This window comes from Microcaecilia unicolor, chromosome 6, assembly GCF_901765095.1.
Source record: "Microcaecilia unicolor chromosome 6, aMicUni1.1, whole genome shotgun sequence".
NCBI lineage: Eukaryota > Metazoa > Chordata > Amphibia > Gymnophiona > Siphonopidae > Microcaecilia > Microcaecilia unicolor.
Window position 1 is genome coordinate 314,302,368 of NC_044036.1, and position 16,245 is coordinate 314,318,612.

Below are 16,245 nucleotides of genomic sequence, written 5' to 3' on the forward strand. Positions count from 1 at the left end.
GGGAGTGGCAGGAAGGCTAGTACAAAATAACTTTTAAAGTAAGTAGGAAAACCACAGATAAATATCTAATTTCTACCAAGACCAGTAGTAATCAAAGATCAGAAATTTAACAGCTTTAAGGTAGTGTGAGCAGTGCACATATACAAATGCAAGAAGATGGGAGAGTTGAGTATATAGCACTAAATGAAGAGGCAGATATAAGATTATATCTTGGAGACCTGGTGGAAGGACAATAACCAGTGGAGCACTGTTACAACTGTGGTAAATACTATTCTTTCTTCTATTCTGGACACTTTTTAGCTTTTCCCATTCTCTATTCTGTAAGGTATACGAAACTCTAGCCTTGGCTGATCTGCAGAATTCACTACCTCCTTTCCTTTACCTGCTCTGCTGAGCGCTTTTGGCTAAGATTCCACAGCCAAACGGATTTCATTCAAATTCTTGCTGACCTCCTTCCTGTCTGCTTTTGCACATGCCAAACAAGACTACTTTATCCGTTTGAGAAACTCTTGCATCTAATCCTCGCCATCTCTGCCACACTGAACTCCCTCCTCAAAGTACCTCCCCTTCCAACCACCCTTTTTTTTACTTTCTGCCCATACTGTGGCCGCGTACCTCCATTAAAAGGTTCACAAGGTTAATCTGGAGTTCTCTGCCACATCACCTCATCTCCCCTGCCCCTATTTCTCAAATCCTTCAGATATCATCTGCATACATTTTAATAAGAAATCTAAGCTCTTCAGGCAATCTAGCTAAAGGTACATGGCATATAGATGTTAAACAGCATGGGGACTAAACTAGATCCCCATAATGCTCCACATTTTACTGGCCAAACCAGAGAGAGAGCACTCCCCCATTGCACTTGCTTAGTCTTCTAAACTATAGCAAGGTAGCTTCTACCATTCTTAGTGCTTCCAGTTGATGCAGATGATTTTCATAATCCACAGTATCGAATGCAGCCTGAAGATCTAAAACTTTTATCCCTTCCTGACCTTGGCAGGTCTGATGCCTTCTGCTAATTTGCCCTGGATCCATCCCAGAATCCAAGGGTGCTTGTGGCTTTCCTCTCAACTTCTGCACCCAAGTGAAGAACTCACAAGGCTTATTTAAAGCCACCTTCAGTTTACTATCCAAGAACTGACTTTTGTACTTTCACTTTTGTACATTTTCAAAGCCCCCCCCCCCCCCCCCCCATATAGCTCATTTTGTACAGTACACCAAATATGCCTCCACTTCTTTCCAACTTCTGTATATCAAATCTCACCCTATATAGCACCTAGTTCTAGACATCTTATTAATCTTTCCCTTTGAAATCCTTCTGATCAGTGCCTCTGTGCCCCAAATTGAGTTTGGGCTACATTTTTATAGTGTCGTGCCAAGTTGCTCAGGCTTGGGGAATCCATTTCAGGGTTATGGTGGATGGGATTTGGGCTGATGACCATATCTTTGTCCCATGTATGAGCCAGTAAATGAAAGGGATTGCTGCCCATATCACAGCTTCAGATCCAATCGTTTCTAGGCTAATAGCTTTAATGTACATAGAAGAAATCTCTGCTTTCAGATTTCTGAACATCACGTATGCTATAGAACTGTGATCATAACATGTGGTAAGCTGTTAGCACATGAAGAAATGCAAGGTAGATGATTTGCCAGTGTTAACAGGTTACACAGAAGGTATATATAAAAAGTTGCAGTGTTACCGTCTCGATCCTTAGCAGAGCATAAACTTCAGCAACTGAACCTACTGTTGGCTGTTTTTTTTTTTTTTTTTTTTTTACAGCCGCTGGTTGGACAGGTGGCACGTGTGGATGTTGACAGTAAGGTGGAAGTAGTTTGGGCTGATAATTCCAGGACTATCGTACTACCTCAGGTAAGATGCTGTGGTCTTGCTATTGGTGACCAGAAATACCAGGCAGAGTAGTTGGAACCCAATTGGTTTTGATGTGCCATTATCTACTGTGTTATAATGTGAGCATCTCTGAGGACTTTCTGAATGCTAGAAAATTTTATTTTGCTGAAACATTAGATAATGGCAGTGTGAAGATGCCAGAGGCTTCAGAAGAGGGATAGGACAATAATGCAGGAATGCTTTGACAGCTATTAATAGTACAGTGTATATCCTGGTGGTGCATGTTTTTCAACATGAGGGAGACAAAGCGTAGCAAAGTTGAGGGTAAAAGGACCACATAGAACTGACTTTAACAAACTGGTAGAATGTGCTTAAAATAAGGAAGATGAGTTGCATTTATTAACTTTGTTCTTGATTTGGATTTCAATAAATTATAAAATCCCCCCCCCCCCCCCCCCCCCCCCCCACTGATGCAGTCTTCATAATCTGCAAGTTGAACTGGGATTCTTACACAAGTGTTGTTCAGTCAAATGGAGAAAAATTGAGTAGGTGGGACGGCTGTTTGGGATACTGGCACAAAGCCCTGTCAATGCATTCTATCCTGTACTTGTAACACCATCATATATTGATGCCACTTCAAATGCAGTGTTTAAGTGGGCAAGTGCCACTTCCTTAGCATCCAGACTAGTCCAGGACCTGTGGGTTATGTCCACCAACTAGCAGATGAAGAGACTAAAAACTTGTAGGCTGTGCCCCTTAAGGGATCTTTGTAGTTTGAAGTGCTCAGTATTTCTCTGTCTCCAGCAGATGGTGGCAGGCAAACCAATGCAGTTCCTGAACTGGAGGTGCCAGCAGAATGCATCAAGCGTTGATACCCCTGCTGAGAAAAAAAAATAGGCATCCATATTTTAAGCCTCTTTAATACTGACCTACTGGGGTGGTCACGTTATGCTATGCTGAAAAGCAGGCACAAGTGAGATGAGCTCCCAGGCCTCATATTTTAAAAACTCACCCTCTGGGCTGATTGTTATGGCTCTAAATACCTAGAATCAATGCTGCTTGGTGTTGGCAATTAGAGCCTCTTTTGGTGGCTGTCTTCAAAATCGCATAAAAAGGAGGAGAAACCTCGCCAGAATAAATCCAAGATGGCGGGTGGAGAGCATGCAGTGCTGTCATTGGGGAGTTCCACTTGGGTGAAGCATGCCATAGTCTTCTCTGGATAAACGTTTACAAAATATCACTGACAAATTAGACATCATGGATGGGCGCCTGGAATCTTTGAAAGGAAAATTCTTGACACAGTGCCAAAGGGTGTCCGACTTAGAAGACAGCACGAACCAGTTAACTATCTAATGTGGAGCAGCAGACAAAACTCAAATCAAGCAAAAAGAAAATGGATGCCATCAAAAAACGATCCCGATGGGGAAATCTATGCCTGGTGGGACTGCCAGAGTCCATTGTAGAACCCAATATGCCTGGTGGGACTGCTAGAATCTATTATAGAGGCCAAACTGTGAGGGTATTTTGAATCCTGGCTGGTCAACTCCCTCCAGCTTCAATCAATGGCAGAAACACTATGCACTGAGCAGGCCCATTGGCTGGGGCAGCGCAGATCCTGTGGCCCACTAATGTATGAAAATAAGCCAATCTTGATTTCTCTTCTTCATGCAGAGAGCCTATGCAGCCATATGCGCTGACTTGCACAAAAGATGCATTCAATTCGCTCTCTTGTATCCTGATTTGTTTCATTGAGGATAAACCCCATTTCTCTGATTCCATGGATGCTGCAAAGTCTTATTCAGCAGCTACCCACTCTGGAACTGAGTGTTGGATAGGTAGTTATAACTATGGTCTCACTGAGTTTTGGATATGTAAATGTTGAAGTATCAGGTGCTATTATACCAACATTTCTTCTGGATGTTTTGAAAGATTTTTGGTAGCTACACTTTTTACAAACAGTTCCGGCTATCCTATAGTTGGACTTAATTAAATAAAAACCCCAGATTTTATCAGCCTGATGTTTGTACTGTCTTCTGTAACAACAGTTATCAATACACAGAGGAGCTATTGCATTGGTGTTGAGTTCCATGCCTGCTGCAAGGAATGGATTCAGTTAGAATTGAAAATCGTTATGATACTGTTGACTACTTCTGTTTGATTGCAGCACTCTTAGAATCCCGATTCAGTTGACTGGGTAGGCTGGCAAAATACAATAGTATCTACAATAGCATTTTACAGTTCCAACGGTTCAGCCATCTGTTTAAACCCACAAATGATGCACTTAGGGAGTAGAAATCCACGGGAGACGTATGTGTTAGGCAGTGAGAGTCTGGTATGTACAGGGAGAGGGATCTTTGAGTGATAACTATCTGAGAATCTGAAGGCGACAAAACAGTGTGACAAGGCGGTGGCCGTAGCCAGAAGGTTGCTTGGCTGTATAGAGAGAGGTGTGATCAGCAGAAGAAAGGAGCTGTTGATGGCCCTATGCAAGTCGTTGGTGAGGCCCCACTTGGAGTATTGTGTTTAGTTTTGGAGGGCGTATCTTGCTAAGGATGTAAAAAGAATTGAAGCGGTGCAAAGAAAAGCTACAAAAGTGGTATGGGATTTGCGTTACAAGACGTATGAGGAGAGACTTGCTGACCTGAACATGTATACCCTGGAGGAAAGAAGAAACAGGGGTGATATGATACAGACGTTCAGATATTTGAAAGGTATTAATCTGAAAACAAACCTTTTCTGGAGATGGGATGTTGATAGAGCAAGAGGACATGAAATGAGGTTGAAGGGGGGGCAGTCTCAAGAAAAATGTCAGGAAGTATTTTTTCACAGAGAGAGTGGTGGATACTTGGAATGCCCTCCCACGGGAGGTGGTGGAGATGAAAACGGTAACGGAATTCAAAAATGCGTGGGATAAACATAAAGGAATCCTGTTCAGAAGGAATGGATCCTCAGAAGCATAGCAGAGATTGAGTGGCAGCACCGGTGGTGGGAGGCGGGGCTACTGCTGGGCAGACTTCTACTGTTTGTGCCCTGAAAATGGCAGATAGAAATCAAGGTCAGGTATACATACAGTGGTGGAAATAAGTATTTGATCCCTTGCTGATTTTGTAAGTTTGCCCACTGACAAAGACATGAGCAGCCCATAATTGAAGGGTAGGTTATTGGTAACAGTGAGAGATAGCACATCACAAATTAAATCCGGAAAATCACATTGTGGAAAGTATATGAATTTATTTGCATTCTGCAGAGGGAAATAAGTATTTGATCCCCCACCAACCAGTAAGAGATCTGGCCCCTACAGACCAGGTAGATGCTCCAAATCAACTCGTTACCTGCATGACAGACAGCTGTCGGCAATGGTCACCTGTATGAAAGACACCTGTCCACAGACTCAGTGAATCAGTCAGACTCTAACCTCTACAAAATGGCCAAGAGCAAGGAGCTGTCTAAGGATGTCAGGGACAAGATCATACACCTGCACAAGGCTGGAATGGGCTACAAAACCATCAGTAAGACGCTGGGCGAGAAGGAGACAACTGTTGGTGCCATAGTAAGAAAATGGAAGAAGTACAAAATGACTGTCAATCGACAAAGATCTGGGGCTCCACGCAAAATCTCACCTCGTGGGGTATCCTTGATCATGAGGAAGGTTAGAAATCAGCCTACAACTACAAGGGGGGAACTTGTCAATGATCTCAAGGCAGCTGGGACCACTGTCACCACGAAAACCATTGGTAACACATTACGACATAACGGATTGCAATCCTGCAGTGCCCGCAAGGTCCCCCTGCTCCGGAAGGCACATGTGACAGCCCGTCTGAAGTTTGCCAGTGAACACCTGGATGATGCCGAGAGTGATTGGGAGAAGGTGCTGTGGTCAGATGAGACAAAAATTGAGCTCTTTGGCATGAACTCAACTCGCCGTGTTTGGAGGAAGAGAAATGCTGCCTATGACCCAAAGAACACCGTCCCCACTGTCAAGCATGGAGGTGGAAATGTTATGTTTTGGGGGTGTTTCTCTGCTAAGGGCACAGGACTACTTCACCGCATCAATAGGAGAATGGATGGGGCCATGTACCGTACAATTCTGAGTGACAACCTCCTTCCCTCCGCCAGGGCCTTAAAAATGGGTCGTGGCTGGGTCTTCCAGCACGACAATGACCCAAAACATACAGCCAAGGCAACAAAGGAGTGGCTCAGGAAGAAGCACATTAGGGTCATGGAGTGGCCTAGCCAGTCACCAGACCTTAATCCCATTGAAAACTTATGGAGGGAGCTGAAGCTGCGAGTTGCCAAGCGACAGCCCAGAACTCTTAATGATTTAGAGATGATCTGCAAAGAGGAGTGGACCAAAATTCCTCCTGACATGTGTGCAAACCTCATCATCAACTACAGAAGACGTCTGACCGCTGTGCTTGCCAACAAGGGTTTTGCCACCAAGTATTAGGTCTTGTTTGCCAGAGGGATTAAATACTTATTTCCCTCTGCAGAATGCAAATAAATTCATATACTTTCCACAATGTGATTTTCCGGATTTAATTTGTGATGTGCTATCTCTCACTGTTACCAATAACCTACCCTTCAATTATGGGCTGCTCATGTCTTTGTCAGTGGGCAAACTTACAAAATCAGCAAGGGATCAAATACTTATTTCCACCAGTGTATAAAGTAGCACATATGAGTTTATCTTGGGCAGACTGGATGGACCGTACAGGTCTTTCTCTGCTGTCATCTACTATGTTACTATGTAAGTGTAATCTTTTTGCTGTCTTCAGCTTCACCTGTGTTACTGTCATGAGTCAATCAACTGGAGCATTCAAACATGTGCTGTTGAAGTCTGATCTTGGGCTCTACTTGATCACTTCAACAGCAGGGTTAGAGTCTGCTAGAATGAAAGGCTAAGTGGATAATATGAAATATTAAGTCCTAATAGAAAATGCAGGCAACCCAATGGACAGGTCTACAGTGACAGAATGGAATAGTAGAATTCTAGCACAAATACATACAACCATACCATTAGGTCAGTCTGGCAGACTGCTAGCTCAGTAAGCAGAAATCCTAGTGATGATGCAGGCACTCACATTACCAGGGGTTGTCTGGTAGGATCTCCTTGTCAAGCAAACTGGTGGTGTTGGGATACCATCTGGAAAGGCTGCAGGGTTGTAGGAGTTCTGATGTAGCATCAGCCACACAAATATTGGTAGCTGCTTAGATTTACTAACCCTAGTAGTTAAATCTAGGAAGTGAAAGGTGCTGGGACTGCACTGTATGAGTTTTTCTTTCCAAGAGAGTGGATTGTAGAGGCACAGCTTAGTTTATGCTCTGATTTTGATTTCTCACTTTATATTCCATCTTTCATAACAGTAGTCGTACTAAAATGGATACATTCTTAACAGTATGGACAAAAATAATATAGAAACTAGATGAGTCAGTCTTTCTGCCATCTATCTACTGTATTACTGGACCACTATTGTACTTTCTAGGGCCATGAAGCTTGCCAGTGGGCTGTGCTTCCTGGCAATTTTTGTGTACTGTGTGTTTGTAACAAGTGCCAGCAATCAAATGGTAAAGCTGTTCAATTATCCACTTATAGGATTAAAGATCACAAAAAGAAAACAAACCTCAAATGGTGTAGGAAATTAATTTTTTGTAAGGTTGGACCCAGAAACCTATTGAAAAGTAACTATTCTGTACATAATGACCATTTATTTTCTTAGTCATCAGTTGTGAAAACTGAACTAATGCACCTGTTCAATATTCTCAGTAGTAGCTAAGGTCTCAGTCAACTATGGTTAGTGCTTAAACTCCACACTTGCCCTTCTGTAACTGCCTTGCTTTTGTCCTTTTTTTTTTTTTTCTTCTTTCTTTCTTTTAGTACTTGTACAATGTGGAATCTGAGATCGAAATATCTGACTATGATTCTGTAGATGGCAGCTCCAGTGGTGCTTCCTCTGAGTGGGAAGACGAAAGTGAGAGTTGGGAAACAGACAATGGGTTGCCTGAGGATGACGTTCCAAAGATAGACACTTTACCCGATGAGGCCATTACTGAAGAAGCAAAAAAGGTGGAGGAAGAGCAGCTCCAGGGTGCTGCAGCAATGACCAGTGTCCCTGGCCTGACAGTGGAGAAAGCTGTGAAGGGTGTTTCAAAGAGTGTTAGAGACTTAAAGGAGGCCATTAAGATCCTGGAAAGCCTGAAAAACATGACAGTGGAACAACTATTGACAGGATCCCCTACCTCCCCAACTGTTGAGCCTGAGAAGCCCACAAAGGAAAAGAGGTTTCTGGATGACATTAAGAAGCTTCAAGAGAACCTGAAGAAGACACTGGACAATGTGGCCATTGTAGAAGAGGAAAAGATGGAGTCTGTGCCAGATATGGAAAAGAAGGAAGAAAAAGCTGAAGTGCAGACACCAGTGAGGTCCGAGTGGCCCAGTGACACACCAGTGCTTTGTCAGCAGAGTGGTGGCAAACCAGGCGTCACATTCACCAGTGCCAAGGGTGAAGTTTTCTCTGTGCTTGAATCATCCCCAGGTAAGTGTCAGTAGTAGATTGAGCTAGAAAATTGCATTCTTTTTTTTACAGGTTTTTATTTCAGTTTTGTTATCTTGGCATGAGATGTGTAGTCTGTGTTGGAAGCAAGCTGTTAATCCTAAATGGCTTCCAGCAGGGAAGCATCCTATGTGCAGTGAAGATGAACTTGACTGGGACAGTCCAGTGTAGTAATCTTAAATGACTGTTTCTCTGAAGTTTATAAGATAGAATCAGGTGTGAACTCATAATACAAAGCATTTTGTATGCTTCCTGTGTATGTTAGCAGGGATGTTAATCAACAAAAAGGATAAGAGAATCTCTCAATATATAACCCCAAATAAACGTCTCTTTATATAAATTGCAAAGTATTTAGTATTGCACTATATTCCTGTGAGGTGCAAAGAGAAAATTAATGAGAGAGGGGAAAAGCCTCTGTACCCAAACCTGCACCCTATATATTTTTTTGATACAGGATATGGAGGAAATACCATGGGTCCAATTTCTTCATCGGTATAAAAAACCCTTGTCGCTTTTACTGTTTATTGCTAAAAACGTCACAGGAATAACAATTCATGGATCCAGAAAAGTGAACAAATACTTGGCTTAAACTTCTAAATGATAGTAGACACAAACGTGTAGAGTAAGTCAATCACACCGACTGTGGCTAGAGTTTCGCTACTGTGGGCTGTCCCAAGTAACTATTCTGGATGGCCTACTGGTAGAGGGGAAGATACATTTTTTTCCTCTGACTGGTAGGTTCTTCAACTAGTCCGTCTCGGTTACACCTGCATTGGCGTCAAAGGCCACCATATTGCCCACTGAGTTCATCAGTGCTTGTAGAGGAAATATCTGCCCTTCTACAGGCCAGTGCAGTCAAACCCATACCACCAGGGGAAGAGGGAAAGGGATTCTATTCCAGGTGCTTCCTTATGTATTCACCAAGTGTCTAGCGGTAGTTGCAGCATGTTTGTGCAGACACTTTCCCTATCTGGACGATTGGCTAGTGAAGAGCATATCACAGGAGGGAGTAAGAGACGGTTTGTGATACGCTACCCCAAGTCCTACCTTCTCCTGTTTTAGTGCTTGGAGTACATAGGAGCCCTTCTCGATACATTGCAGGCTTGGCCTGTTCTTATTACTCAACAAAAAGCACAGAGGATAACATATAATAATAAAATGTAATTAATTATGAATGAATGTTTTCAGCTTACAATCACCTCACGTAGCAGCATTAGACTTTTTTTATATAGGGAACTATCACAGCACATCAGTATTCCCTATTAAATATGCCCAGCATAACATGCCATACTTCTCAAATGACCTGGCTTTTCAAATGTCATAAGGGATGGCTCCATCCAACGAACTTAGAAATCGGATTAGGCTAACAATGCCAGTGCTTTACCAGAGTGTCAACAGTGCACCCCAGTGAATAAAAATTAGTTCCTAATAGCGCTCCCTGACAGATCTGAGTTTACATAAGTATTACCATACTGGGAAAGACCAAAGGTCCATCAAGCCCAGCATCCTGTTTCCAACAGTGGCCAATCCAGGTCACAAGTACCTGGCAAGATCCCAAAAAAGTACAAAACATTTTATACTGCTTATCCCAGAAATAGTGGATTTTCCCCAAGTCCATTTAATAATGGCCTATGGACTTTTCCTTTAGGAAGCCGTCCAAACCTTTTTAAAACTCCGCTAAGCTAACCGCCTTTACCACATTCTCAGGCAACGAATTCCAGAGTTTACTTACACTTTGAGTGAAGAAAAATTTTCTCTGATTTGTTTTAAATTTACTACATTGTAGCTTCATCGCATGCCCCCTAGTCCTAGTATTTTTGGAAAGCATAAACAGACGCTTCACATGTACCCGTTCAATTCCACTCATTTTATAGACCTCTATCATATCTCCTCTCAGCCGCCTTTTCTCCAAGCTGAAGAGCCCTAGCTGCTTTAGCCTTTCCTCATAGGGAAGTCGTCCCATCCCCTTTATCATTTTCGTCACCCTTCTCTGCACCTTTTATAATTCCACTCTATCTTTATAATTCCACTATATCTTTTTTGAGATGCGGCGACCAGAATTGAACACAATATTCGAGGTGCAGTCGCACCACGGAGCAATACAAAGGCGTTATAACATCCTCATTTTTGTTTTCCTTTCCTAATACCTAACATTCTATTTGTTTTTTTTAGCTGCAGCAGCACACTGAGCAGAAGGTTTCAACGTATCATCAACGACGACACCTAGATCCCTTTCTTGGTCCGTGACTCCTATCGTGGAACCTTGCATGATGTAGCTATAGTTCGGGTTCCTCTTTCCCATATGCATCACTTTGCACTTGCTCACATTAAACGTCATCTGCCATTTAGATGCCCAGTCTCGTAAGGTCCTCTTGTAATTTTTCACAATCCTCCCGCGATTTAATGACTTTGAATAACTTTGTGTCATCAGCAAATTTAATTACCTCACTAGTTACTCCATCTCTAGGTCATTTATAAATGTTAAAAAGCAGCGGTCCCAACACAGACCCCTGGGGAACCTCACTACCTATCCTTCTCCATTGAGAATACTGACCATTTAACCCTACTCTCTGTTTTCTATCTTTTAACCAGTTTTTAATCCACAATAGAATACTACCTCCTATCCCATGACTCTCCAATTTCCTCTGGAGTCTTTCATGAGCTACTTTGTCAGACGCCTTCTGAAAATCCGGCTCACCTTTATCCACATGTTTGTTCACTCCTTCAAAGAAATGTAGATTGGTGAGGCAAGATTTCCCTTCACTAAATCCATGTTGACTCTCATTAATCCATGCTTTTGAATATGCTCTGTAATTTTGTTCTTTACAATAGTCTCTACCATTTTGCCCAGCACCAACGTCAGACTCACCGGTCTATAATTTCCCGGATCTCCTCTGGAATCTTTTTTTAAAGTTCGGTGTTACATTGGCCACCCTCCAATCTTCCGGTACCACGCTCGATTTTAAGGATAAATTACATATTACTAACAATAGCTCCGCAAGCTCATTTTTCAGTTTTATCAGTACTCTGGGATGAGTACCATCCGGTCCAGGAGATTTGCTACTCTTCAGGTTGTAGAACTGCCGCATTACATCCTCCAGGTTTACAGAGAATTAAGTTTCTCCAACTCGTGAGCTTCGAATACCATTTTTGGCACCAGTATCCCACCCAAATCTTCCTCAGTGAAGACCGAAGCAAAGAATTCATTTATTCTTTCCGCTACGGCTTTGTCTTCCCTGATCGCCCCTTTTACTACTTGGTCATCTAGCGGTCCAACCGCTTCTTTTGCCGGCTTCCTGGGAAAATTGTGGGGTATAAATGTGATAAATAAAAATTTTACTATGTGTGTTTGCCTCCAACGCATTCTTTTTTTCGAAGTCCCTCTTAGCCTTCCTTATCAGCGCTTTGCATTTGATTTGATATTCCTAATGCTGTTCCTTATTATTTTCAGTCTGTTCCTTCTTCCATTTTCTCAAGGATTTTCTTTTAGCTCTAATAGCTTCCTTCGCCTCAGTTTTTAACCACATCGGCTGTCGTTCGGTCTTCCGTCCTCCTTTTTTTAATACGTGGAATGTATTTGTCCTGGGCTTCCAGGATGGTGTTTTGAACAGCATCCACGCCTGATTTAAATTTTTGACCCTTGCAGTCGCTCCTCTTAAGTTTTTGTTCCCCCCCCCCCCCCCCCCACCACCACCATTCTCATTTTATCATAGTCTCTTTTTTTTAAAAGTTAAACACTAACGTATTTGATTTCCTATGTATACTTCAAAGCTAATATCAAATCCGATCATACTATGATCACTGTTATCAAGCGGCCCCGGCACCATTACCTCCCGCACCAGATCATGCGCTCCACTAAGGACTAGGTCTAGAATTTTTCCTTCTCTTCGTCTGCTCCTGTACCAGCTGCTCCATAAAGCTGTCCTTGATTTCATCAAAGAATTTTACCTCCCTAGCGTGCATCGATGTTAATATTGGGGTAATTGAAATCACCCATTATTATTTTGTTGCCCAGTTTGTTTGCGTCCCTAATTTCCTTAACATTTCTGCATCCGTCTGTTCATACTGGCCAGGCGGACAGTAGTACACTCCTATCACTATCCTTTTCCCTTTTACACATGGAATTTCAATCCACAGTGATTCCAGGAAGTGTTTTGTTTCCTGCGGAATTTTCAATCTATTTGATTCAAGGCTCTCCTTAATACGCAATGCTGCCCCTCCACCAATTCGATCCACCTCCACCACTACGATATAATTTGTACCCCGTTATGACGTGTCCCACCGGTTATCCTCCTTCCACCAGGTCTCAGAGATGCCTATTATATCTAATTTTTAATTTAGTGCAATATATTCTAACTCTCCCATCTTATTTCTTAGGCTTCTGGCATTCACTTATAGACATTTCAAAGTATGTTTGTTTCTATTTACATCATCCTTTGTACTTGACAGTATTAATTTGCAATCTTTTGTCTGATTTTATTTTTATTTAAGGACACCTGATCTACTACGGTCTCTTTTGCAACCTCACTTTGGTGATATCTTTTGAAAGATACCTTATCCCGAACCATGCGCTTTCAGTACATCAACATAACTTCTTATAACATTCAGCATATTAGTAACATTTATAATATTATAGACAGGCTACATATCGGAAGGCAGAATCCCTGGCTTGGCTCAAGCAATGGATATCCAGCAACTGTAAAAAGCCATTTTATATATCATGCGCTCAACGTGCTGACGTGCAAAAAATGCACCGCTGTTACCTTTCAGAGCACACAATTTGACACTATCCACAAAAAAGATTTATTCAATAAGTGATGCCGTATGCAACATGTCAAAAATAAACAGTCCTACCTACATCACGTGCCATTCCACTTCTTTATTTAATCCAATTGGTATTATGGTATCCCATGCCAAAAAGATTTTTGTTCCTTGCATAACAGTACCCGAGAAACAGTACCTGAAAAACACCTGCACCTCTGTATAAATTAATTTGGATAAGTACCAAAAACTTAATATCTTCCAAAGAATGTTGATACTGCATCCAATGTTCTGTTAAGAGCTGACTTTTTTTAGTCCTGATACAACTGAGGTGCTTGGCAATTCTCACTTTGTTTGTCTTTTTGTCTGTAATATAATGTAATATAATCCCCAAGAGCAAATAATGCAGTAGATCACCTGTTTTGAAGAGCAGTTGGTATGTGCTTAAAGATGAAATTAACCACAATTGTGTTGAATAGCAATGATATCGACCTTCAGTGCATATGAGCAATATATAAATTGGCTGCATTTGAAGTGACCATGGGGTTCATCTGTATCTCATGTTAATCCTGCGATTCATAATTTACCAGTATTCCTACTTCTATGATGTGCAAACTTTGGAATAATATCAATACAATGGAAGTAACTAATGTAAGTGGGGGCTGTGATAGAGTGACACTAGCTACTAGGCCAGATAAGGGAGAATGGCAAGGGTGGGGCTTGTAAATAGGGCTGCCCCAGGCAGCAAAGGGCATCAGGTGCTTTTTCTAAGAGCAGTACCTATCCTGATTGCTCCCCCTCCCTCCATATCCACATCACAGGTTGGCTTTCACTTGCATGTTTTGACCCTGTAGGCAACAGGAGAGGGGATGATTGAGTAAATAATACTTCTGCTTTTGAGGGCAAAGGTGGGGGTAGTCACAAGGCCCTGCTATACCTGGGAGGAGAGAGGAGGAATGGCGTGAAGAGACAGGGTAATGAAGGGGCATAAATTCCATCTTGGGGGGGGGGGAAGAGCCCTGGGTAGGGGGATCTAAAGAAAGGAAGAGCCTTATGGGATAAAGGAATATGAAGGAAAAAAATAGCTATGAAGGAAAAAATAGCAGGATATGAATGGAAGTGTCTGAAAAGAGTAAGAAGGGGGAACAGTTTCTGTGAGCAGATCTGAAGGGGAAAGATGGTGTGAAAGATCTGGAGGAACTGGAACAGGGTTGAGAGGCAATGTAAAGAAAGACGATTCGAAGTGGTGAGAGTATGGAAATGGAAGAATGGGAAGCTAAGGGTTAAGAGAAAAAAGAGCTGGATGCCAGGAGGGGATGAGTGGTTGGGATGGAACTAGAACTGGTAAGGAAATGGGTCAGTGGAATGTGGATATGGGTTTGGGAGATGAGTGCAGAGGATGCAAATGGACTAGGAAGTAGGTGGACGAAGAGCTGGGGAAAGAGTGAGTGCAATGGAGAATGAAAGAAGGGAAGAATGAATGATGAAACCTGAGTGGAGAAGTACAGGAGAGAGAAAAAAAATGAAAGGCAAGATAATTGTCAGACTGAAGAGAAGAAATGGAAGTAGACACTAGAAAATAACTGTGAAGATTAACACAAGAACACTGGAAAATAAAATGCCCAAACTAAAAAGATAGTAAAGGGGGAAAAATGAAATAGTTAAGGATTAGTGTCTGCTTTGAGAAATGTACATATTTTCTGCTTTTTTGGATTTCGCACAGTACAGGAGGAAATGTATTTGTTTCTCTTCCACTGCCCATTGATATTTTAATAGTGTTGGGTGTTGAATTGATATACTCTATAGCCCCCGCAGCCTAATAATTCTGATGGACTTTAAAAGAGGTTTTTACAAAACATGGCCATGTCAAGTACTCTGATTTTTAAAAGTAACATAAAAAATAGACATTTGGTTTGTAGATCTGTTTGCTGCCTAGAGATGATACTGACCTCATTGTCCCAAGACTGTCATGACTCACAAATCTGGCCCCAGCAGATCCTGAGGAGAATCAGTGCTATTGCTCAACATAGCCTCCTCCCCCTCCAATAAAAATTTTCTTTTAAAAAAGCAGTAAGGGAGCATATAATTCTGAATATTTGTAGAAAAAAAAACTTGTCCTAGCTGTAGATGGAGTTCTGCCACTGACCTGTGCTGGAGAGTTTTGGGGTGGTCAGGAAAATGAGCATGGGACTGGCTGAAAGTCCAGAGCACCACAGCTGCTATTTTGGACCCAGATTATGGGGAGTAGAAAGGACTCGCTAGTCTGAATTTATTCTATGGACTGACCCTGCACCCAACCAAACCTTATTGAATAGTGACAAACAATGGAAAATAACATGACAACATTTTGATTTAAGGAATTTTAAGGGAAAATGTTCCTTTTCAAATGTTGAGGTTTGGTGAGGTATCGGCAAGTTTTTCACATGCTTGTCCAGTTAGTGTTCAGCCTTATTTTTTTTTTTTTTTGTGACTTCTAGAGAGCCATGCCTTTAAGAAGATGGAATTTCAGCCTCCAGAAGCCAAGAAGTTCTTCAGCACTGTCAGGAAAGAAATGGCTTTGCTGGCCACTTCTCTACCCGATGGCATCATGGTCAAAACATTTGAAGACAGAATGGTAACAACCCTTGGCGTGGCAGGTTGCACTGTGTATCAGAGGTCAACCTAGACCGTACTCAAACAGATTTGTTTTCAGTATAGAGAAAAATACACAGAACTCTGGTTTAGAAGATCTTCTGAAAACTCTCCAGGTTTGGGGGTTCTTGAGATCTGGTCCAGAATATCCTGTGCTAACTTAGGATTCTTGAGCACCTGGGTTTTGAGGCGGGGGGTTAATTATTTTGTAACATTTAGGGCCCCTGTTACAAAGCTGTCCTACTGATTAGCAGCATGCTGAATGCAAAGAAGCCCATTCTATTCCCATGGACTTCTTTGCAGTCAGCGCACCTGAATTGGTAGCACAGCTTTGTAAAAAGAGCCCCTTAGTTTTGTTGCTGCTTAACAATCACAACCAATAGGGGATGAATAGTTGCAAATGGAGTACCCTCGATATCAACACATACAACTGTACTCCTAGTTCAATTTTGA

The 16,245-nt window shown here is 42.1% G+C and overlaps 1 protein-coding gene across 2 annotated transcripts in view; it reads left to right on the plus strand.

Moving 5' to 3' along the window:
- Positions 1-16,245, plus strand: part of UBE2O (ubiquitin conjugating enzyme E2 O) — a 126,713-nt gene that overhangs the window by 70,052 nt on the left and 40,416 nt on the right. For both annotated transcript variants that reach the window (XM_030208196.1, XM_030208195.1), the window contains 3 exons: positions 1,781-1,870; positions 7,725-8,382; positions 15,639-15,775. In XM_030208196.1, coding sequence (XP_030064056.1) covers positions 1,781-1,870; positions 7,725-8,382; positions 15,639-15,775 — 885 coding nt within the window. The remainder of the gene's footprint in view (positions 1-1,780; positions 1,871-7,724; positions 8,383-15,638; positions 15,776-16,245) is intronic.